This window comes from Numenius arquata, chromosome 25 (assembly GCF_964106895.1).
Source record: "Numenius arquata chromosome 25, bNumArq3.hap1.1, whole genome shotgun sequence".
Lineage (NCBI taxonomy): Eukaryota > Metazoa > Chordata > Aves > Charadriiformes > Scolopacidae > Numenius > Numenius arquata.
In genome coordinates, this window is record NC_133600.1 from 1,858,658 (window position 1) to 1,879,342 (window position 20,685).

The 20,685-nt window shown below is 53.4% G+C and overlaps 2 protein-coding genes across 2 annotated transcripts; one reads left to right on the forward strand and one right to left on the reverse strand.

Annotated features, from left to right (window-relative positions):
* Window positions 1-3,242: 3,242 nt before the first annotated feature.
* On the reverse strand, window positions 3,243-12,654 carry PLEKHJ1 (pleckstrin homology domain containing J1). Its single transcript, XM_074163801.1, has 6 exons — window positions 12,534-12,654; window positions 11,557-11,624; window positions 9,204-9,270; window positions 7,158-7,248; window positions 6,897-6,960; window positions 3,243-6,343 (listed from the first exon to the last, which is right to left on the reverse strand). The coding sequence occupies exons 1-6, from the start codon at window positions 12,625-12,627 to the stop codon at window positions 6,278-6,280; spliced, it is 450 nt and encodes a 149-aa protein (XP_074019902.1). The 5' UTR covers window positions 12,628-12,654; the 3' UTR covers window positions 3,243-6,277.
* An 80-nt stretch (window positions 12,655-12,734) lies between these two features.
* Window positions 12,735-20,218, forward strand: SF3A2 (splicing factor 3a subunit 2). The gene is made up of 9 exons (XM_074163717.1): window positions 12,735-12,790; window positions 13,888-14,054; window positions 14,542-14,613; window positions 14,937-14,983; window positions 15,659-15,768; window positions 16,771-16,820; window positions 17,111-17,251; window positions 18,171-18,239; window positions 18,805-20,218. Exons 2-9 carry the CDS (start codon window positions 13,929-13,931, stop codon window positions 19,135-19,137), a joined length of 948 nt encoding a protein of 315 aa, XP_074019818.1. The 5' UTR covers window positions 12,735-12,790; window positions 13,888-13,928; the 3' UTR covers window positions 19,138-20,218.
* The last annotated feature ends 467 nt before the right edge of the window (window positions 20,219-20,685 follow it).

A 20,685-nucleotide genomic window follows, 5' to 3' on the forward strand; every position in this document is an offset into this window, starting at 1 on the left:
AGGGGTTGGACTAGATGACCTTTAAAGGTCCCTTCTCCACCCAGACTGTTCTAGGACACTCTGTACAGATTAATCTGGGATTGTCGCTTTGCCTCGGAAACTAGGTGGGAAGGATGAGTGGGATGGGACCCAGATCTGCCTCGCCTGCTCCTCTTGCAGCAGGTTCATCCCGAATGTGGTGGGGCTATAGCAGCGGTTGCAGGTTGGGTCTCCACACCAGAATGGATTTACCCCCCGTGGTGATGGGGTCCTGCCTCATCCCAGCCTTCCCTCAGAGGGGACTCTGCCCCTGCACCTGGGCTTCCCCTTCCAGGAGAAGGTCTGCTCTGGAGTGACAAGGCTGTGGACAGGCAGCTTGGGGTGGCCTTCAGGGACCTGTGTGGTTTGATTCTTGCCAGGATTGTGTATTTAGAGAGCCGCATCTGCTCCCCCCGCCCGTTATGGTTCCACTTGGAGGAGAGTCCGAGCAGGGGAGAGCATTGGTGGATGCAGAGCTGGTTTCTGCCGTGGGGCAGGGGATGGACTCAGCTCTTGTTCAGGTGACGGTTTTGGTGGGACCCAGAGTCACTGACAGCAGTTTGAAGGCCACCATGTGCTTCCATTGCCCTGGCACGAGGACTTGTGAGACCTGTGCCCTCGTGATGCTCCTGCAGCAGGGACACTGGTCTCTGTGGGCAGCAGGGTGGCTCTGGACGGGGATTTGGGACCTTTACATGACAAAAGGCTGCTCCCTCAGCCCTCGGTCCCTGCCCTGCTCCAGCTCTTGCTGCTGCTGGAAGAGATGTCCAGCTCCAGAGCTTCATATCAAGCTGCTGATGGTGACTCCCCTCCCGGCTGGGACTTCCCTGTGTCCTTCCTTCCCGGCCGGGTCTGGGGTTGGTGCTAATCACCCCAAGCTCTACTAACAAATGTGGTGTCCCCCCCTGGGACTGATGGCAGGAGAGCCCTTGTCCCCCCCTGGGGGGTGATGGCAGGAGAGCCCTTCTTTAGGACTTGGTGACTTTGTCCCAGCGCTGACCTCGGGTGGCTTTGGTTGATCCCGTCCTTTGTGTGACCCGTTTGCTTTCCGTGCTGAAATCAGTCCTTTTAATAACACAGGGTATGGAAACCTGCAGATTGTTGATGTATTTTTTTTCCCTTGGAGGGAGTTATCCCGACTCACGGGGGTGGGTGGCTGGGAAAATCCGGCTTTTGTTGTTTTGCCTGAGCCAGAAGCATGAAGAGGATTGAGCCTGGGGAGCGATGGTGTCCCCAGCGAAGGGGGGGACGTTGTGCCGGGGGCTGCAAACCATCAGGAATGGCTTTTAAAAATCACAGTTTGGGGAGAAGAAACTGGACAGTGTTTTTGTGAACTATCTTTGCAGCACTGAGGGGAAAAAGAAAAAATCCCAAGAATTGGCTTTTTTGGAAGCACAGATCCGGTCAGTGGAGGAGAATTCCAAGTTTTATGGCTGTTAAAGCTTTTTTTTCCCTCCTTTCTTTGCTCCACCGTTGCCGTAGCTCACGTATCAGGTTGTCACTAAACGATGGGTTCCCAGTTTTAAAAACGTTGTTGTGCCATATTTTATTTATCCTTATGCATTATAAGTATATAAATATCTATTTAGATTGAATATTGCGATAAAAAATGCTTTTATTGTGAACTTCAGGGTTTAAACCCGAGACGAAAAAAATGGGAAATACTCCTCCAATAGATTTGCTGTTTGCGACCCTCTTTCGGTCTTAAGTTTCTTAAGTTTTTATAGTTTAAAAACCAAAATCACATCTTAAAATTCCAAGTTTGATGACGTTAACCCTGAAGTTCTCAAGTTTGTGATCCTTTGGGTCTCCCAAGGTTACACCCGGTGGCTTTTCTGGCGCAGTCGAATCGTTCTTTGAGAAAGGTCTGGTTTCTGGAGTTGATGAGGAGAAGGTGGAAGGGGTTGATCCGTCCTGCTTGGCTTTTTTAACCCATTGATCTTTTAAGCGATCAACTTCACATTAAAAAAAAAAAAACAAACAAACACCAACTTTTTAGGTCTCTGTTCTACTTAAACTTTTTAGGAGTGAGAGCCTGCCCTCGCTGAGTGGGACTTCGATGGGGAAAGCAGTAGATGATGAGGTTGCTGTTGCTCAGGAATTGATTAGTAAACTTTTAACTACTAATAAAAATCCATTTTTCGATGGATTTTTTTTAAAAACCCCATTTTCTTAGAACAGTGATATGGGATGTTTCCTAGTGAATAGGAATTAGTTTATATAATTTAGCCTATTAAACTGAATTATTTAAAATTCAAACTTCCCCTAATTTATCTTTTGTTTTGTTTTGTTGGCTTTTTTTTTTTTTTTTTTTTTTTTTATACCGGTAAGTTTTCCTGTCGTTCCTTTCATTCTTCCATAGAAGTAGCGTGAATTCTTCTGGTGTGTATATATATGTATGTATAATATATATATTTCCACCCTGCCTTTCTAATTCTCCACAATGTAAGAGTTAGGTTGGTTTGGTTTTTGTTTTTATTTTTTTTTTTTTTTTCTCCCCTCCCTCCACTTAATTTCTTGTGTCTTTACCTTGATTTGTAATTGAAAAACGATGCTTTGAAGTTTTTGTCTTTATATTAAAGTGTATGTATTTTAATACACCGTGCTGTTGTGGAGTGTCACTGCGGCACCGGGGACGGCGCTCGCCGAGGAATCGGGGTGTTCTGCGGCGGCAGCGACGGGCGCAGGGACCCTCCCCCCCCCCCTTCTCCCCGGGTCCCCCACCGCTGGGGACGCTGAGCTCTGGGGGTTTAGGACACCGTTCTAATCAATGGTGTCCCACCACTGATTGCAGCCCCCCCTCCCCAGGGACATTTCCCATTTAGCCAGTAATTTCACCAGCTCAATGCCACTGGAATCAGCCAGGGGATGGATTGAAACTTGGGGAGCGACGGCCGAAACGCTTTCCAGGTGAATTCCTGTAGGATTCTTAAAATGAGACGAAGCCCCCGCTTCACCGGGTGCTTGTGGAGCTCCCGGCAGGTTTTGAGCTTGGCCCAGCTCCGCTTCCCGAGTTTGTCACCGAAGCCACTGCTGAGCGCGCGGCTCCGGTGGCAAAAAGCCTCTAAAAATGACCTCGTGGAGCCGCCGGCGGCTGGGGCTGGATCCGCTGCAGCTCGTGGGTGACCCCCCTGCTGCGGTGCCGAGGTGAGGAGCCGCCAGGCGGGACCCCCCCCCCCCCCCAGCCCCGGCTCTGCTTTCTCAGAACAGCTCCGACCCCCACAAAAGAGTAAAACAAGTTTTTATTGGCGCTATTCGCTGTATGAGAGAGAAATGGCTTCGGGACACGTTCAGGGACCCCCTACGGAGGCCACCGAACTACAACAAGCAGTGACCAGTGTGAAAAATGAACAATCATCTATAAATCACCAGCAGTTGATGCAGATCTCGTTGTCTGCGAGTACCGTGTCCCTTACTCTTGATTCCCGACCCAGTGTCCCCGTCCTACTCTACGAGTTGATCCCAGTCCGTTACTGGGCCTGGGGCCGGCCCCCGTAACGCTTCACAGCATTTGGCTTACATTCGGTAAAGAAATGTCATACGAGTGTTGGGATTCTCTCTCGCTCACCCAACTGTTCCCCAGAACATCCAAAAAAAAAAAAAAAACAATTAAAAAAAAAATGCCCATCGTACGTACAGTGGGGATAGTGGGTGTCACTCTGCCTCCTGACCGGCGTGTGACACCGGTGACACTCCTGGAAGGCACACGGTGGGGAGCTGCTGAAGGCGGCCGGCAGGAACGGTGACCCTCGCCGTACAACTAGAGGGGTTTTTTTTTTTTGCTAGAAATGACTGGATGGTGGCAGAAGCCCCAGGGTTTTGTTTCTAGGTGGGTTGGCTTTGTGTTTTGAAGAACTCACTGATGGGGAACCCTGGGGAGCCGAGTCGGGACGTGGATTTTTCTGTCCCTGGACCCGGCCGGTGGGAGCCATGGCAGCGCTCCCTGCTGGAAAACCAGCACCGGAGCCTCAAGGCCTGCGGGGGGGACCCCACGTCTGTGAGGGAACCCCCCCCCCCCAACCCCGGCATCGGCGAGACCTGCTGGGGGGAGCCCCCCGTTTGCCAGACCCGGCCCACGCCGCAGGAGAGGGAGCAGCGGCTGCAGCGCAGCTCGGGTTGTGCCACCACCGAGCCCGGTCCGTCCGTCTGTCCATCCTCTCGGAGCGACCGGACAGACGCGTCCCTTTTTCACAGTAAGTAAAGCTTCACCAGCACGGCGGGAGCGTGCCCCTGCACCGAGGTAAAGCAGAGCGGGCTGGTGAGGATTAAAATGCACTTTGAAGTCATCTGAGGACACTAATTCCCTAAAGCACCAGCTCTCCTCTGTTCCTGCTTATAATCCCTCGCTGCCGCTTCCACCGGAGCTGCCATCTGTCTTCGGAACTGCCCTATTTTCTGCTGCCACCCTGCCAGGCCCCAGCTGATGGCGCAGGGCAGCTGCCCCTCTGCTTATTTTGGTAATTTCTGGAGCAAGCACCTGGAACCATTGGAGGGAAAGGGAATATCTGGGGAGGGAAAGGAAAAATCTTGGCTTTGAGGTTAAAAATAAAGCATCGGTGACATCTGCCGCTCTCCTGGTACCCGGCAGCATGAGGTAAAGAGGAAAGGCCAGGCCACTAAAGCTCTTGTTTTGACGTTGATTCCCAGCCAACGGGAAAGAAACCCAAAACTTCCCTCCAAGCCCAGATCCCAGCACCGGCTGTTCCAACCCCACACGCTCCCCAGGAACTGGTCAGAGCAGCCTTTCTGTGAGCCAGGGGCAACAAACCCAGAGCCACCAAACCCCAGAGCTCAGGCCAAGCCTCCTCCCGCTGCCCCAGCAGTGACTCCAATTCCTCCCGTTATCAACTGCCTGACAGTGGCACCTGGCACCTTCCCAAGGGGCCTTTCCCGGAGCTTTTCCTGGTCTAGTTCCAGGGGAGCTGCGGGAATTGGGAAACTGGGTCTGCTGAAGCCCCGGGGGCGGCTGGAGGGAGCGTCTTTCTGTCTCTCCCTGTGCTGGGCACAGTTTTCCTTCCTGCAGCCAAAGCGCTGGCTGAAGGTGCAGAGCCCTCCGGGAAGGACTTTGTTCCCTAAAGCTTATCTCCTCGTTCCAGGAGCCGCAGGGAAGGCAGCCCTTGTTCCCGGCAGCTCGCTGTGACCTTGGGGCAGTTTTCCGGGGAGAAAAGCTGCAGCAAGGGCTCAGGGAATGAAGCGTTAATGGCCGGCCTTCAAGCGCTCCCTGGGCTTAACTTCTGCGTGCCCTGAAGCTCAACCATCCAGCCAAAGCGGAGCAGTTCCTGTCTTTACAACCCCCTCCATCTGGCTTTCCTCTCTGGGAAGCTGAGTGACTGCAGGGCTTAGCCCAGCCCCCAGCACCGCAGAGGGAGGCAGGATGGATCCCAACACCCGGCTCTCAACCCTGTCCTGGCTCCCTCCTGCTCTGCAGCTTCCTTCTCGAATGCATTTGTGAGAGTGCTCTAATTGTCTGGAGCGTGAGCTTCATCAAGCCTCTAGGAATTAGCACCACCTGCCCAGAGAAGGGAAAAGAAGAAAATAACCCCAAGAGGCTGGTGCTGGTGGCTGCAGCGACACTGCTGCCTTGGCACAGGGGAGTGGGTGCCCTCTCCCTGCCAGCCTGAGCTGGGGCTGAGCTCTCCCGGTGTTAGAGGAAGGCTTCATGCTCCTCCTCCTCGCTCAACAGCCTGGCCATCAGGCTCTGCCTGCAGGTCTCAGTGCCCAAAATGGCTTTGCAGTGGAGAGGGCACAGCAGGGTTAACCCCACAAGCACAGAAACGCAATCAGCTGGAGCATCCTCCTACATCTCCTGGACGAACAACCCTCCATGGCTGCCCTGACTGCGGGAGGATCCCCCGAGCCAGAAAAGCGGAGCAGCTCCCTGCAGGAGAGGGCAGGGAGGAAGAGGAGGGCGAGGGCCGGCCCAGGGTCTGTCCCAGCGCTGGAGGACAGCAGGCGCTGGGAGCTCTTCGGTCCCTGCCTCCCTGGCTCTGGGTTTTACTCCCACCCCAGCGCGGCGTCGGCTCAAGGGCACAGTCAAGGGCGAGGCTGCAGGGTGCAGTTAAGCCTGGCTGCCTCCACAGCTGGGGCAGGCGGGAATGTGCAATGAAATCCCTTTAAAAAAAAAAAAAAATCATATAAAAATATTTGGCTAATAAATTAAAAAGTCACTTGGTCACCGCTGTGGGGAACTGCTGCTGTTCCTGGGGGTCCTGGGGGTGACCCTCTGGGGGCAGAATCCAGTTCAGCCCAGGCGAGGGGATTATTGCTTGCGTGTTCCCAGCTGGAATCGGGCTTCCTCGGAGATCCCGTACTGCTCCAGGGGGTCCTGCAGCAAGACACAGGGAAGGCACCGGTGAGCCAAGACAAGGGGGGAGCCAGTAGGATTCCCAGTCGTGTGCTGGATTTACCCCAGTCCAGCCCCCGGCTGCTGCTCCCAGTGCAGGAAGAGAAGCAGCCCATGGGGAGGACAGAGGATGACCGAGGTTCATGGGCTGTATCGGGTCCATCTGCCCAGGGTGCTCGAGGAGCCTGGCAGAGCTGTGAGCAGCATCTCAGCCCACGTACGCTCTGGTCTGGCCAGAGCTGCCTCTGACCTCTTCCAGAGAACCAGTGGGAGTCCGGGCCAGCTCAGCCCAGACCTGTCTGGCCACAAACCTCCAAAGAGCTGGAGCTGAGCACAACGCAGGCTGCTCGGCAGAGGAAGACTCTCAGCTCTGGCTGACCACGGCTCCAGGAACTGGCTCGCTACGGGCTCTCTCTCATAGATATGGCAGCAAACAGCCTTCTGCAGGGCTGGTGGCAGGACCCAATGTCACCAGCCCCTGCTCCAATCCAAACCCATCGGTCACCACCTCACGAGTCGACTTCAAGAGACTCACCTTCCCTGTCATTTTCTGGATCTCGTTCCGGTAGAAGATCAAGCTCCTCCTCATGAACTCATAGCTGTAAGAGAGGAACAGACCATGCAGCAGGCTGAGCAGAAAAGGATGTGGAGAAGTTTCAGATGCTATTTAGAGCTGAGGGGAAGCTCGCTCGAGGGGAGATGACCGCTTTCCTCCCCGGGTTCACCACAACCCGATCCCAGAAAGCAAACAGCACGAAGGGCACAGCGCAGACCCGGCCCTGGCGGCTCTGCCTACCTGGCTCGCTTCAGCGCCTCGATCCACTCCTGGCACTGCTCCTCGCTGTCACATTCGAAGCAGTATTTCCTCTCCGGCTCCTCAACGAAACCTGCCAGGGACAGGGAAAAGAGATAAGGGTGGTCTTGGTGGAGCTGCCTGTGCTCTACTCTCTCCCTCCCCGGAACAGCCAGGCCACAATTAGCATCTCTGATTAACTAAGATGATCTGTGACCAAGCTGGTAGCCCAGGCCTCTGTCCCCTCTTCCCTTAGCCTTGGGTGGCTCCCGGCTGGCCCGGAGCTGCTGCCCACAGCTTACAGCAGCCAAAGGCTTCGGAGAAATAAGAGCGATTTCTCAAACTGAGAGCGACAGCTCGGAACTGAACCAGACCAAGACGGCCAGATTCGGGACTGAAACGCCCCGAGCCTCCTTGCAAACAGTCACCAAGAGATTTAGTAACCAGAGTGGAAAACGGCCCCAAGGAAGTGATTTCGATCTACGCAGAGGGCAGCCATCCGAGGAGCTAAACTGCACTTGGAGAAGGCACTGACCTGTCTTTGCTTGAGGCTTTTGGGAATCTGGTACCGTGCACAGTGGAAAGCAAGTCCCCACGCACCTCCAGTTCTTTACCCAGACAGAATCAGGGCACCTAATTAATTACATTGTCCCCAGAGCTCTGCTCTTTAGTGCACAGTCCACAGAGATCCAGGCTGCTGTGAGAAGCAACTGGGTCAGACTGCACCAACACCCCCCGGGCTGTCGTGCAGGGACACAACCTGACACCAACTCTTTTAACACTTTTCTCACGAATCCTCATTCACCAGAGCTCCCAATGGTTCTAATCCCCCAGAAATTCAGATCGGGGTGCTTAGGGTATGTTCAGGCTGTTTGAGGGTCCGTTGGAGACAGCGAGAACCCCACCTCTCCCGGAAAAAAGAGGGAGAGGAGGCTCCGCGCAGAAAAGCAGCTGTGCCCGACAACCAGGCCAAAAGATACGGCGATGGCCTTGGAGAAACATCCTGTTATTTTGGCCACATACCTCTCACACAATGATTAGTTGTTGGATGAAAGGCTGCTTACAAAGGACGACACACCACGAGCCAGCTGGAGCCATGGCTATCAACACAAGGACAAACAGCGTGGCGGGAGGATTGGTGCTAGATTAGCCCGACAGATGGTTTATCTGAGGCTCACTTTTTTTTTCTGATAAAGTGCAATAGCACAGAAGCAGCAATCTGTCAATACTGAACCCTCCCGGAGAGGGATTTCCACCAGCACTAAGCTGTGGTCTTGGTGTCACTGCTTCTCTCCTCGCACGCAGCTCTGCAAATCACAGCCTGTTTCAGCCAGCAACGAAACCCGGCTGAAATAGGAAGGACATGGAGCTCTTGGAGCGGGGCCAGAGGAGGCCCCGGAGATGCTGGGAGGGCTGGAGCCCCTCTGCTGTGAGGACAGGCTGAGAGAGTTGGGGGGGTTCAGCCTGGAGAAGAGAAGGCTCCGGGGAGACCTTGGAGCCCCTTCCAGTCCCTCAAGGGGCTCCAGGAAAGCTGAGGAGGGACTCTGGATCAGGGAGGGGAGCCACAGGAGGAGGGGGAAGGGTTTGACACTGAAAGAGAGGAGATTGAGATGAGATGTGGGGAAGAAGTTCTTTGCTGTGAGGGTGGTGAGAGCCTGGCCCAGGTTGCCCAGAGAAGCTGTGGCTGCCCCATCCCTGGAGGGGTTCAAGGCCAGGTTGGAGGGGGCTTGGAGCAAGCTGGTCTGGTGGGAGGTGTCCCTGCCCAGGGCAGGGGGTGGCACTGGGTGGGCTTTAAGGTCCCTTCCCACCCAAACCATTCCGTGATTCTGTGAAACACAGCCGGATGGAATACAGCAATTAAATATGTCTGTCCTCGGGAGAGCCAGAGCAATAACCAGCAGCTGAGCAGGAGAAGGGCTGAGGAGCTCTGACCCCACTGTCACCAGAGAAATTAAGGAAAAAGCAGGAACTAAGCAGTAAAACATTTCCTTCTACATAGCATTATTTGCTATAAGGGGAAGGCAGAGGGAATGCACATGCAGAACTCACTGATTGAGAAGACGTTCTCCTCCTCTTTGATGATCCTGCACTGCTCCAGCAGCAGAGCTCCGATGGGCTGGAAAAGACCCGGAGAGAGGGTTTAACCCGCGCCACCCACCAGTGCGACAGTGGTCTGAACCCACAGAGTTTTGCCTTTTAATGCCTTCTAAGGAGGTTTCATAACCTGGTGCTACTTTTAAAGTAACTCAATCTAATTGTTATGAATGTTCCATGGTCTTTTAATCGCCCTTTTTGTGTCTGCTGACGTGCTTCGTTGCGCTAGGCCCTTTGCGTACATTAATTAGGTGTTAAACAATTCTCCTTGCTCGGATTCAGTCTGGGCTTTAGCATTCATTCTGTGAGTCAAAGACAGTGGAGAAGTTTACCTTCCTTGCTCAGTAAATCCAACAAAGATGAAATATTTAGCACGACAGACAGAACGACTCCCGTTGTACTCGGTCAGGGCGGTCCTGAAGCCTTGCGGGGGGTTAAGAACAGCGTCGATGAACTACAACAGCTCAGGACAAACAGACAAACGGTAGGAACTATTTGCCACCCGGCGCACACCGAGCAAGGGCAGGAGAAGCGAAGGGCGATACAAGCCATAAACAAAAGCAACCCACAAGCAAATTCTTTTGTCCAAGCTAAACAAAACGCAGGAGGCAAATAAGGCAGCAGGAAGACACTGAAACCCCTGGTTTACGATGCATTTCTGGCACGAGGGTTTGCCATCAGCACCCTCCATCTACCTGCTGAGCTCTTCTGATCCATTCAAGAACTCCCCTCCCACAGAACACACACGAGGGCTTACAAACAACCAAGAGGAAAGAAGAGAGCGGAGCAGCAGGGAAGGAGAGGGCGGAGGAGATGGGCAGCGTCCTCAGACATCAGCGCAGGAGCCTGCCGACGGCAGAGCCACCGCAGCGTCTCGGCCCCCGGGGAACTGTGGCTGCAGCTCAGCGAAGCAGCGATGACCGCGCTTCAGCAAAGGAGAAAAGGGTATTTCTGAAAACAGGAGCTCAGCCTTTATCAGGGTAAAATATTTATGATGAAGTCAGTCTAAAAATGCCATAAAAAGCTTTCCAGTCCCTTTGTCGCACCAGCACGCACACAGCACCTTCCTTCACACGCGTTACTAAGATTGATTTTATATTCATTTCCCAACCAGAGAATCTTTAGCAACAGTTACCAAGGGATTCATTAAAAAATCAACAGGTCTCAGCTGTGGCAAAGCCAGAAACAGAACACAAAGGTCCCATCCCTCAACTGTTTTTTCTAGAACCACAGAATCACAGAATGATCTGGGGTTGGAAGGGACCTCGGGAGATCATCTCCTCCAAACCCCTGCCACAGCAGGTCCACCCAGAGCAGGTCCCACAGGAACGTGTCCAGGCAGGGTTTGAATGTCTCCAGAGAAGGAGACTCCACCACCTCTCTGGGCAGCCTCTTCCAGGGCTCTGCCACCCTCACAGGAAAGAAGTTCCTCCTCATGTTTAGATGGAACTTCCCATGTTCCAGTTTGTGCCCGTCACCTCTTGTCCTGTCCCTGGGCACCACTGAGAAAAGACTGGCCCCATCCTCCTGACACCCACCCTTGAAGTATTTATAGGCGTTGATGAGATCCCCCCTCAGTCTTCTCTTCTCCAGGCTAAAAAGACCCAAGTCCCTCAGCCTCTCCTTGTAAGAGAGATGTTCTAGTCCCCTCAACATCTTTGTAGCCCTCTGCTGGAGAGGGTACAGCAGATGATATAGAATCACCATAGAATCCCAGGTTGGACAGGATCTCAAGGATCATCTGGTCCAACCTTTCTTCGTAACAGCACGGTCTGGCCCAGCAGCCTCTCCAGCTGAATCTTAACAGTGTCCAATGATGGGGAAAGACCCCAGCAGGGCTTCCACGCGCCCAAAATAACAATACAGACAGGGTACAGCCACAAAAGTTTCCCAGTAACAGCGAGCATTGTACACAAGTACAATTCCTGGCATAAAAAAAAAGAAATAATTCTAATTCTTTTTCTGGGAGGGCAAAACAAGCTTCCCCTCCCAGTTTGGCAGAATAAGGCACAGTCCTACAAACAAACATTGCAGACTCCACCTTCTGCAGTTTTGGGGGGCAATGTTTAAAGGATTCGTTCCAAGCTCACAGGAGAAGCACCCGGGTGTGGGCAGACGGGAGCGTTGCTTCTCTCCCCTACGAGTTTTGGCCGAGTGGGTGGGAGAGGAAACGTGGGCGCCCAGTCCTGGCTCTGGCAGCCCGTTCCCGTACCCCTTTACAGAGCCCACGCAATCAATTGACAGAAACAGAAGAGAGAGGGAGGAAAACAAACAACAACAACGACAACGGCAGCAGCAGATTACACACCTCCGCTTCGTCTGTCCGGAAGTAGAAGAGAAAGTTGACGACGAGCTTCACGAGGCGTTTCTTTAACACTGCAAAGGAAAAGAGCGTTGAGGTGGGTGAAAGGACCGAGCCAGTCGCCACCTGGGGAGGGGGGACAGAGGGAAGCCCCTTCCACCCCCGCGAGCACCCATTCAACCAACCCACGGGGTGACAAGGTGACAAAGTCACTCTGCAGCTTCTCCAGTGGCTTTCTGGGCAGACAGAACCCACGGCACCATGCGAGGCGGCCGACGGGACCTCAGCCACCCCCAGGGAATGCTCCAAACCCCGGGGGGAGCCGCTGCCTGGGGCTGCCAGCTCTGATATCACCTCTGGGGGACAAAGTCCGCTAAAACGCTGCAGGTCCTTGGGCGCAGGAAAGGGCTGGGACAAGGGAGGGTGTTTCTCTAACACTCGTGCTCCAGCACTGGTTTGCAAGGAAATTTGCTGGGAGATTTCAGCAAAGAGCTTCCTCCGATCCCCCAGCCCCTCGTGGCCCTGACCAGCCACGCTGTCCCCAGTTGCACCCCATCCCTCCACTCCAGCCCCCCCGATCCTGTACTCCCTGGTCCACATGCTGCTACTTGTGCTCCCCAGTCCTACACACCAGTCCTCCCAGTCTGTTCCCAGCCCTGTCTCCCAATACTCCCAGTCCTGCCCATCCAATACAGCCAATCCTACTCCCTACCCAGTACTCCCAGTCCTGCTCTCGTCCTACCCCCAATTTTCTAGTCCTGCTTCTCCAGCACAACCAGTCCTGCCCCCAAGGGCGCCCAGTTCTCCCAGTCCCTCTCCCCCAGTCCCCCTACAGCCCTGTCTACCAGCAACTCCAGTCCTGGCCCTCCGGTTACCCCCGTACTGCCCCACACCCCCCCCAGACTCCCCCCAGTCCTTCCCCTCAGGCCTTCCCAGTCCAACCCCCCAGCCCTTCCCACTCCTCCCCCCCAGTTCCCTCTCACCGCTCCCCTTCTTGGGCAGCCGCATCAAAACCTCGGCCGCCTTCTCGGCGGGCTGCCGGGCCAGGGACAGCAGCTCCCGCTCGTTGTACCTCATGGCGAGACCCTACGGCCGCCCCATCGCCCCGGCCGCCCCCGCCCCGCCGCCCCGGAAGCGCTCCCGCCCGCCCCGGAAGCGCTCCCGCCGGAAGCCGGAAGTGGCGCGCGGTACGGGAGGGTCAGCGCGCATGCGCGGCGCAGGAGCGGGGCCGTGGGCGCCGGTACGGGCCGGGGGGGGGCCATGGGGGTCCAGGGGGATTCCGGGGCCTCTATCGGTGCTAGGGGGCGCTTGGGGAGTTTTTGTTGGGGCTTTCACTCTCCCTAAGGGGTTGAGGGTGCTTGGGGCGGGGGGTGTGATTCCTCGCTGAGGGGCTGGGGGCTGTTTGGGGGCCGTCTGATCCTTGCTGAGGTGTTGGAGGGCGCTTGGGGGGAGCTTTGACCGTTGCTGAGGGGTTGGGCGGTATTTGGGGGGGCTTTGACCGTTGCTGAGGGGTTGGGGGTTTTTTGAGGAGGGGTTTGATCCTTGCTGATGGGCTGGGGGGTTTTGAGGGGGGACCTTGACCCTTGCTGGGGGGCTGGGTTTTTTTTTGGGGGGGGGGGGGACTTTGAACTTTGCTGAAATATGGGGGGGGTTGACCTTTGCTGAGGAGTTGAGGGGTGTTTGGGGGCGCTTTGACCCTTCCTCAGGGGCTGGAGGTCTCTCTGGCCTTCCTGCAAAGCTCTTACCCTTGTTGGGGTGTGGATGTGTGATGGGGGGGCTCTGGTCCTTGCTGAGAGAAGGGGTGACTCTGGGACTTCACTGGGGGGCTGGGGACAGTGTGCAGAGGCCCTGACCTTGCCGGGGGGGATTAGGGAGGGGGCTCTGACCCTCGCAGGGGGTTTGGGGCTGTGGAGGTGTCTCTGCAGCCTTGCGGGGGCGTCAGGGTGGTGGGGTAGCGCCAAACCTTCGTGGTGGAGAGCGGCTTTGGCCCATGGCAGGTTCTGGGGCTGTTTGCAATCGAGATGGAGGGTGGGAGAGTCGCGACTGGGGGGAGCTGCTGTGCATTTCGGGGAGGAATATGTCCCTGCGGAGAAGAAGGGGGGGAGGAGATGGGAAGGGCTCTGGGGGCTTGTTATTTTGGATCATTTTACTTCTACTCAACTTCCTGAGTCAGTGGTACAAGACCGGCTCCGTTTGAAATTGCACCACGTGGGGAGTTCCAGGGCACGGTTTGTGGTGCTCGTCTCGTGTCCTCGCTGACGGGTCTAAATAGCGGTGTGAATCCAGGGCAGGAACAGTCTTGGTTGTCACTGACCTTGCTTTTCCTCATTTTTCCAGACTCTTTCTCCATAAGTAGCTGAAGCACAGAAAGCCCCATCATGGATTTTCAGCATCGTCCTGGAGGTAAAACTGGAAGCGGAGGCGTAGCCTCTGCCTCAGAAAGTAACCGAGACCGCAGGGAGAGGCTCCGGCAGCTGGCCTTGGAAACCATCGACATCAACAAGGTGAGCCCTGGCCTCTGCCTGCCTGGGAAGGAAAAGACCCGGGGCTGCTGTCCTGCAGGCTGCTGTGGGGACAGGTTTAGAGCTTTGCCTGAGCATGATGGCGAGAGATTTAGTGGAGACTTGTGGATTGAAATGAAATACTTCTGTTTCTGGTAACGTGGGAACCAAACGAGAAACCTTTGTGACGGGGCTGACCAGGGAGGTGCTGGCACTTGTGTATTCAAGTAGCTGCTACTGCGTTATTTTCAGTTTTCTCAGGACTGGATCGTATTTTGCTGTTTCTTGCCTGCAGTTGGGATGCTGTCACCAATGAACGAAACTGCTGTTGTTTCTCTCTTTTCATAGTCCTAAGGCAGTGTTATGCCATTAATTTGAATCTATAAACCCAGTTATTCCAGTGCAGCAGAAGTTCAGGATTAAGTATTTTGACTATTCTGTTGTTTTGCCATGTATTTTGCTTCTAACTTTTAAACAACTCTCTTCCTAGGACCCTTATTTTATGAAAAATCACTTGGGCTCTTACGAATGCAAGCTTTGCCTAACGCTGCACAACAACGAGGTGAGTAGAAGAGCTCTCTGTCTTGATCACACAGCAGGTATTTTAGAATAATAGTGGCTTTGAGCGCAAGTGTCGGGGCCGTGCCCGATGAGTGACAGCTGAGGAGATGGTGGGTGGGTGGCGCCTTGTGTCTCTTAAACCTGACAGTTGGTGACAGTTCGGCAGTTGAGAGCATTCTGCAATTTTTGAGTAAGATTCCTCTTTCCTAAGGATTAAAATATCCTCGCCAACATGTGGTATCTTCTCTCCTGTGACAGGTATCTGTCAGGGCGGGAACAGTCCTGTCTCCATTTAACTTTCTTCTACCTTGTTTTTTCTTTCAGGGCAGTTACTTGGCGCATACCCAGGGGAAGAAGCATCAGACCAATTTGTAAGTCGTTCTCCGCTGCAGCTTTATTCTCCATTACAGAAGCACTTCAAAATGATGCTTGTGTGCATCTAGAAACCTTCAACTCGTTATAGAGTAGCACGTGGTGCTCGACTGTTCTCTGACTGTACTTGTTTCCTGGCAGTAACCAGGAGGTACAGCCTCAATTCGCTCCAAAAAGCGGTGCTGACAAGCTCCATTTCAAGCTCCAGTTCAAAGCCAGTTGTGGGATTTCTGAAGGAAGGAGGAGAAGGAATTTTAAAAGCAAATTGTCTGAGTCTAGTTACAAGGACCAGGTTTTGTGAATACCGGTTGGGAGAAGTTTTTAGGCTTTATTTTAAGAAATCCAGTTTGGTTTAGTTTAGATGACTGGCTTGTGGGTTTTTTTTCTTTTTTATTTCAAGAAGTAAGTCTTCTCTAATCCGTCTGTGGAGACGGGCAGCAAGGTCATCTTGGGGGTGGATGAGAGAATTGAGATGACAGCCTTTAGTCAGGGGAAGGCGTGGATACAACTGGCCTGTGGTGGGGCATGTGGAAGAGAAAACACAGGTTTTCCTGGCGTCCTTCCTACCAAGCCCTAAATATTCCGTGGCGAGGGATTCAAACTGCTCAGTTTGTATTCTTTAAGAAACAAGTGGGGGTAACCTTTTACATTTGGCACGTTTCAAATGAATCCAGGGCCCGTCGAGCTGCCAAGGAAGCCAAGGAAGCCCCTGCCCAGCCCGCACCAGAAAAAGTCAAAGTGGAAGTGAAGAAATTTGTGAAAATTGGGCGACCGGGTTACAAAGGTACGTCTGGGGTGTCTGACCCCGGAGACACCGGTGCCTGCTGGAGCTTGCCTGAAGTGCACTGCTGTGGATGTGAATTATTAATTAGCCTTTTTAGCAGATCTGTCCATGAATAAGATATGGGCTTATCTGCTGATGTCCTTTATTGTTTAAATTACCCATGGAACATCTCTTTATTGCTGACAGTCGAGTGAGAGCCGTTTTAATAATAGATGGGGATGTCTCAGTCTTTCAGCTCTCGTTAGTAGTCATGCAGGAGATGATGACATTGTTTCAGACTCTCTTCTCCTTTTATTGTCCTGGCCCATCTTTCCCTAATGCTCATAAATCACTCATTGCATGGATAGCTCAAGTTTTTGCTCTGAACTCCCCATTGTTTTGGCCTTCAGTACAAAACTCGGCTGCTTTATCTCCCAGCTTTATTCTACCACGCACGGTGTCTTTGCCCCATGGCAGCTGCATTTCGGTAGAGATCCTTTGTAGCTTTGGTTAAAAACAAAGTGGCAGGTTTTTTTTTTATAAATGGGAGAAAAATCTTGTTGGAATGTTGTTTTTGGAAGCTTTGTGTGTTTCCTGGGGCAGAAGAAACGTTACTCTAACCCTGCTGGAGAAAAGGAGGCTGAGGGGAGACCTTCTCGCTCTCTCCAACTCCCTGAAAGGAGGGTGTAGCCAGGGGGGGTCGGTCACTTCTCCCAAGGAACAGGCGATGGGACAAGAGGAAACGGCCTCAAGTTGCACCAGGGGAGGTTCAGATTGGATATTAGGAAAAATTTTTACACGGAAAGGGTTATTAAGCCTTGGAATGGGCTGCCCAGGGAAGGGGTTGAGGCACCATCCCTGGAGGTATTTAAAAGATGGGTTGACATAGAGCTTAGAGACATGGTTTAGTGATGGTTTTTATCAGAGTTCGGTTGATGGTTGGACTGGATGATCTTAAAGGTCCCTTCCAACCTGGACAATTCTATGATTCTATGTTCTGAGCTTTTGTATTTTTCTTTACAGTGACCAAACAGAGAGATCCAGAAACAGGCCAGCAGAGTCTTCTCTTCCAGGTAGGGGCACTGTTAAACTCTTGGTGTTTGGGTTATCCAAGTACTGCTAAACGAGCAGTTCTTGGCAGAATTCATGAAATAAATCAAAAGGCCTTACCTTGCTAGTCCTCTGCTGCTGGTTGCATCAAGCAAATCCATGATGGCAGTTGTCAGGCTGTTTCCTTTGGTGGCACAAAGTTTCCTGTTTGGAACTGAGCTCTTGCTGTGCCTCAAAGCTGAGGGATTTGGTTTGTACGAAGGGGGAGTGAAAAGGGGGTGTTCTCCTTGACGCTGCGATATCACCCCAACAGATCGATTATCCGGAGATCGCAGAAAGCATCATGCCTCGTCACCGGTTCATGTCAGCCTACGAGCAAAGGATCGAGCCCCCCGACAGGCGCTGGCAGTACCTGCTGATGGCAGCGGAGCCCTATGAAACCATAGCTTTCAAGGTAAGAATTGGGATTAATTTATTATTGGGAAAGTTCCCTTCTCATATTTTCCTTTAGAGGAAAGGTTGAGGGACTTGGGTCTGTTTAGCCTGGAGAAGAGAAGACTGAGGGGGGATCTGATCAATGCCTGTAAATACTTAAAGGGTGGGTGTCGGGAGGATGGGGTCAGTCTTTTTTCAGTGGTGCCCAGGGACAGGACAAGAGGGAACGGGCACAAACGTGAACATGGGAAGTTCCATCTAAACATGAGGAGGAACTTCTTTCCTGTGAGGGTCGCAGAGCCCGGAAGAGGCTGCCCAGAGAGGTGGTGGAGCCTCCTTCTCTGGAGACATTCAAACCCCGCCTGGACACGTTCCTGTGGGACCTGCTCTGGGTGGACCTGCTTTGGCAGGGGTTTGGAGGAGATGATCTCCAGAGGTCCCTTCCAACCCCAGATCATTCTGTGATTCTGTGATTTTCCAAGACATTAATTTCCAATGAACATTATTATAGACTTCTCTTCTAGTCTTCAGGGGGTTAATGGAGTGGAAAGGGGGGTGGTCAAGAAGACATGGCTGGAAGTCATTAAACCCTGCTGGGAATTAGTGGAGGACTCTGGCATGAAAACTAGGCTGTGAGCTGTGCTCTGGGGAGCCATTGAATTCATGGTGTCTGGCACAGAAAGGAGCCTTCTGGGCTTTGCTCCTCAGCCTTTGTGCAGATGTTAAGAGTGGGTTTTTTGCCAGCACACTTGTCCTTGACCGATAGGGAGGTAACTTAATTCTTTCCTGCCCCCATCTCTATCTAATAACATCCGAGACCAGCGCATCTCACAAAGGCCTGGAATAACTGTGCTTATCTTGCAGGCTCTGGTGCTAAAAAGGGCCATTGAGCTAATCTCGTGGTGCTAATAATAGCTCCTTATTCTTTTTTGTTGCAGGTGCCAAGCAGAGAAATCGACAAAGCAGAAGGGAAGTTTTGGACCCACTGGAACAGGGAAACCAAACAGGTACCTGGAGCTCCTCAACGTCCTTCCTAAGGGGTAGAGAGGGAGCAGGAGGGCAGAGCAGCGTGGGGGGAAAGGCAGTGCAGGGAGAGGGCGCATCCGTTAGATCCCTGCCGGCTTTGATGCTGAAATCTTCATTCCTTCAATGGAACAGTGACTCCTCCTAACACAAAGATCTTCCTGTGCGAGATCTGTGTGAGAATTTAACCCTGGAGGTGGAAGCCCCGGTTGCTGTCGGCGGCAGCAGAACGCTGCAGAAACCTGCAATGCCGTGTCCTTCTGGGGCTCCTCGCTGCGCATTGCCTGCACCCAGCTCCCTGTGAGCCCGTGGTGTGGATGTACTCACTGGGAGAGCAGGGGAGGAATGCACAGAGGGGGATACCCACCCCGTCACGGGTAGCTCAGCGCTTAGAATGAGTTTCAGGGGGGTTAAAGTACTGGACAAGACTGGTGCAGGTCATGAATGGTGCCAGGGAGGAAGGCAGCCATGGTCTGTGGAGCTCAGGAGGGGTCCGAGCTGTCCTGAGGATTCATTGTTCCCTTCTCTTTGCTTTTCTCCCCTCCCCAGTTCTTCCTTCAATTCCACTTCAAGATGGAGAAGCCCCCAGCTCCCCCAAACCTCCCTCCAGGGCCCCCAACTGTGAAGCGTCCTCCTCCACCTCCTCTGATGAACGGCTTGCCCCCAAGGCCACCGCTGCCGGACACCATGCCGCCTCCTCCTCCGGGAGGCATGACGCTGCCTCCCATGCCTCCCTCTGGACCAGTGCCACCACCCCCGGTGCCACCCCAGTTGCCACCAGCACCCGGTGTACCCCCCCCTGCTCCTCTGCCCCCTATGATGAGACCACCCCTCCCCGCGGAGGGGCCGGGCACTATCCCCCCTCCACCTCCCTCCAACTGAAAGCCCTTCCTGGACTCGGTCCCGCTGGACTCCTCTGGCTCCTATCTTTTTATATGCAGATCACGGCTGATTCAGAGAAATGCTCCTTTTGTATGTCCGTGAGTTTGATTAGATCCTGTAGGTTCATTAAAAAGTTTTCAATTTTCCTTTCTCTATGTTTTCCTGCGTCTTGCTTAAAACTGTTGCCCTGTGTTTGCTTTCTTTAGCTCTTAAATACGTAAAACATTCCCAGTCTGGTTATGTTTGGGAAATTCTCCAAAGAGGAGGGAAAGAGTTGGAGATCTCCAGGCTCCTCACCTCCTTCTGACTGAAGGGCTCCATCAGCCTCAGCCGTGTTGGTGTAACGTTTTGTCCCCTCTTGGAGTGCTTGATGCGTGCCCCAGAATCAGTTGCTCTTCTACTCGAGCCCGTTACGAAGCCGTTCGTTTGGTGATGGGGAGACCTGTCACAGGCACACGGCAAGGACTGTTCCTGCATCCCCAGAGATCAGGATGGAGGGCGAGCGGACTTTTCTAAATCCAGTTTTCTCTGTCTTCCTGCTGAGTTATGGAAGAGCATCGCTCCTGCTGCGTTCGGAATCTGCCTTTTTCCTCCCGCTGCCAGCGCACTCGCTCCAGTGCTGCCAGCTGAAGGCTGGAAACATCTCCACGGAGGAAATGGGTTTGGCCCGTGTCTCGGGAGTGAGTCCTTGAAAAGCAACAGCCAGGGTTTCATTGATGGTTTCGGAGAGGGACCCATCCTTCCCTGGCACACAGCTGCTCCTGAGAGCCTTCATGCCAAACCTGGGCTCACGAACGCAGCGCCGCGCTCTCCTCTGCAGCGGCGGCAGAGATCTCTGGGAATGTTTAGTCAAAAGAAATAGCCAAAGCTGCAGTGACATTAAGCCTTTGTTTATTGCTATAACTCATTAAATATTGTCTGTACCGTTAGGAAGCACCTGCTGTCGTGGCTGGTTTTTATTGTATATATCCTCCCACTCCGGGATTGGTTTTGGCAAGCTCTTCCTCCTCTGTGCTTTTATTTATACTAAATATTTCCTTCAAACAATCATTTGGTTGCCATTAAATAGGAGAAGTTCTGGGATTTCTCCTCTCAGTCCTTTCCAGGATTGATTTCTCTGAACTGGGGGGTGTCTCGCTGCAAGATGTTGGGGTGCCCGAGCCGGCCTCTCTCTTGGCCGGTGCCTGGCTTATTTCACAGACCACGGGGGAGGCTTTGGTGGCCACAGCCCTGCAGCTTTGTGCCCCTTTGATGGAGGAATCAAAGGCTTCGCTCCTTCTGCTGGGTCCCACCTGGAGCCAGGCAGAGCGTGTCCAGCCCCCGCTGGCTTTTCCTGAAGTGCTTGGGCTGGAGCTGAGCCCGATGCCCGAACTGGCCCTTGAGGGTCCCCCCTTTGTGTGTCCTTTGTCGCAGTTCCTGGAGAAGAGAGGTCCTTCACCAGCCCTGTGGGGTGGTGGCCTTTGTCCCTCTCCGGTTGGGGTGCATTCGTGATGTGCTGCAGCCAGATCCTCAGCTCCGAACGGCAAAGTTTGGAAGCCCAGAGAAGGG

What these genes read in the sequence shown, in the direction of transcription:
- PLEKHJ1 (XM_074163801.1), bottom strand. Translation starts at nt 12,627, where the DNA reads ATGAGGTACAACGAGCGGGAGCTGCTGTCCCTGGCCCGGCAGCCCGCC. An exon ending in GGAGAACGTCTTCTCAATCA is followed by an intron (nt 7,249 to 9,203) that starts GTGAGTTCTGCA and finishes TGTCCCTGGCAG; the next exon opens with GTTTCGTTGAGGAGCCGGAG. An exon ending in GAGGCGCTGAAGCGAGCCAG is followed by an intron (nt 6,961 to 7,157) that starts GTAGGCAGAGCC and finishes CCTCTCTTACAG; the next exon opens with CTATGAGTTCATGAGGAGGA.
- SF3A2 (XM_074163717.1), top strand. Translation starts at nt 13,929, where the DNA reads ATGGATTTTCAGCATCGTCCTGGAGGTAAAACTGGAAGCGGAGGCGTA. An exon ending in AAACCATCGACATCAACAAG is followed by an intron (nt 14,055 to 14,541) that starts GTGAGCCCTGGC and finishes CTCTCTTCCTAG; the next exon opens with GACCCTTATTTTATGAAAAA. An exon ending in TGGGCGACCGGGTTACAAAG is followed by an intron (nt 15,769 to 16,770) that starts GTACGTCTGGGG and finishes TTTTCTTTACAG; the next exon opens with TGACCAAACAGAGAGATCCA.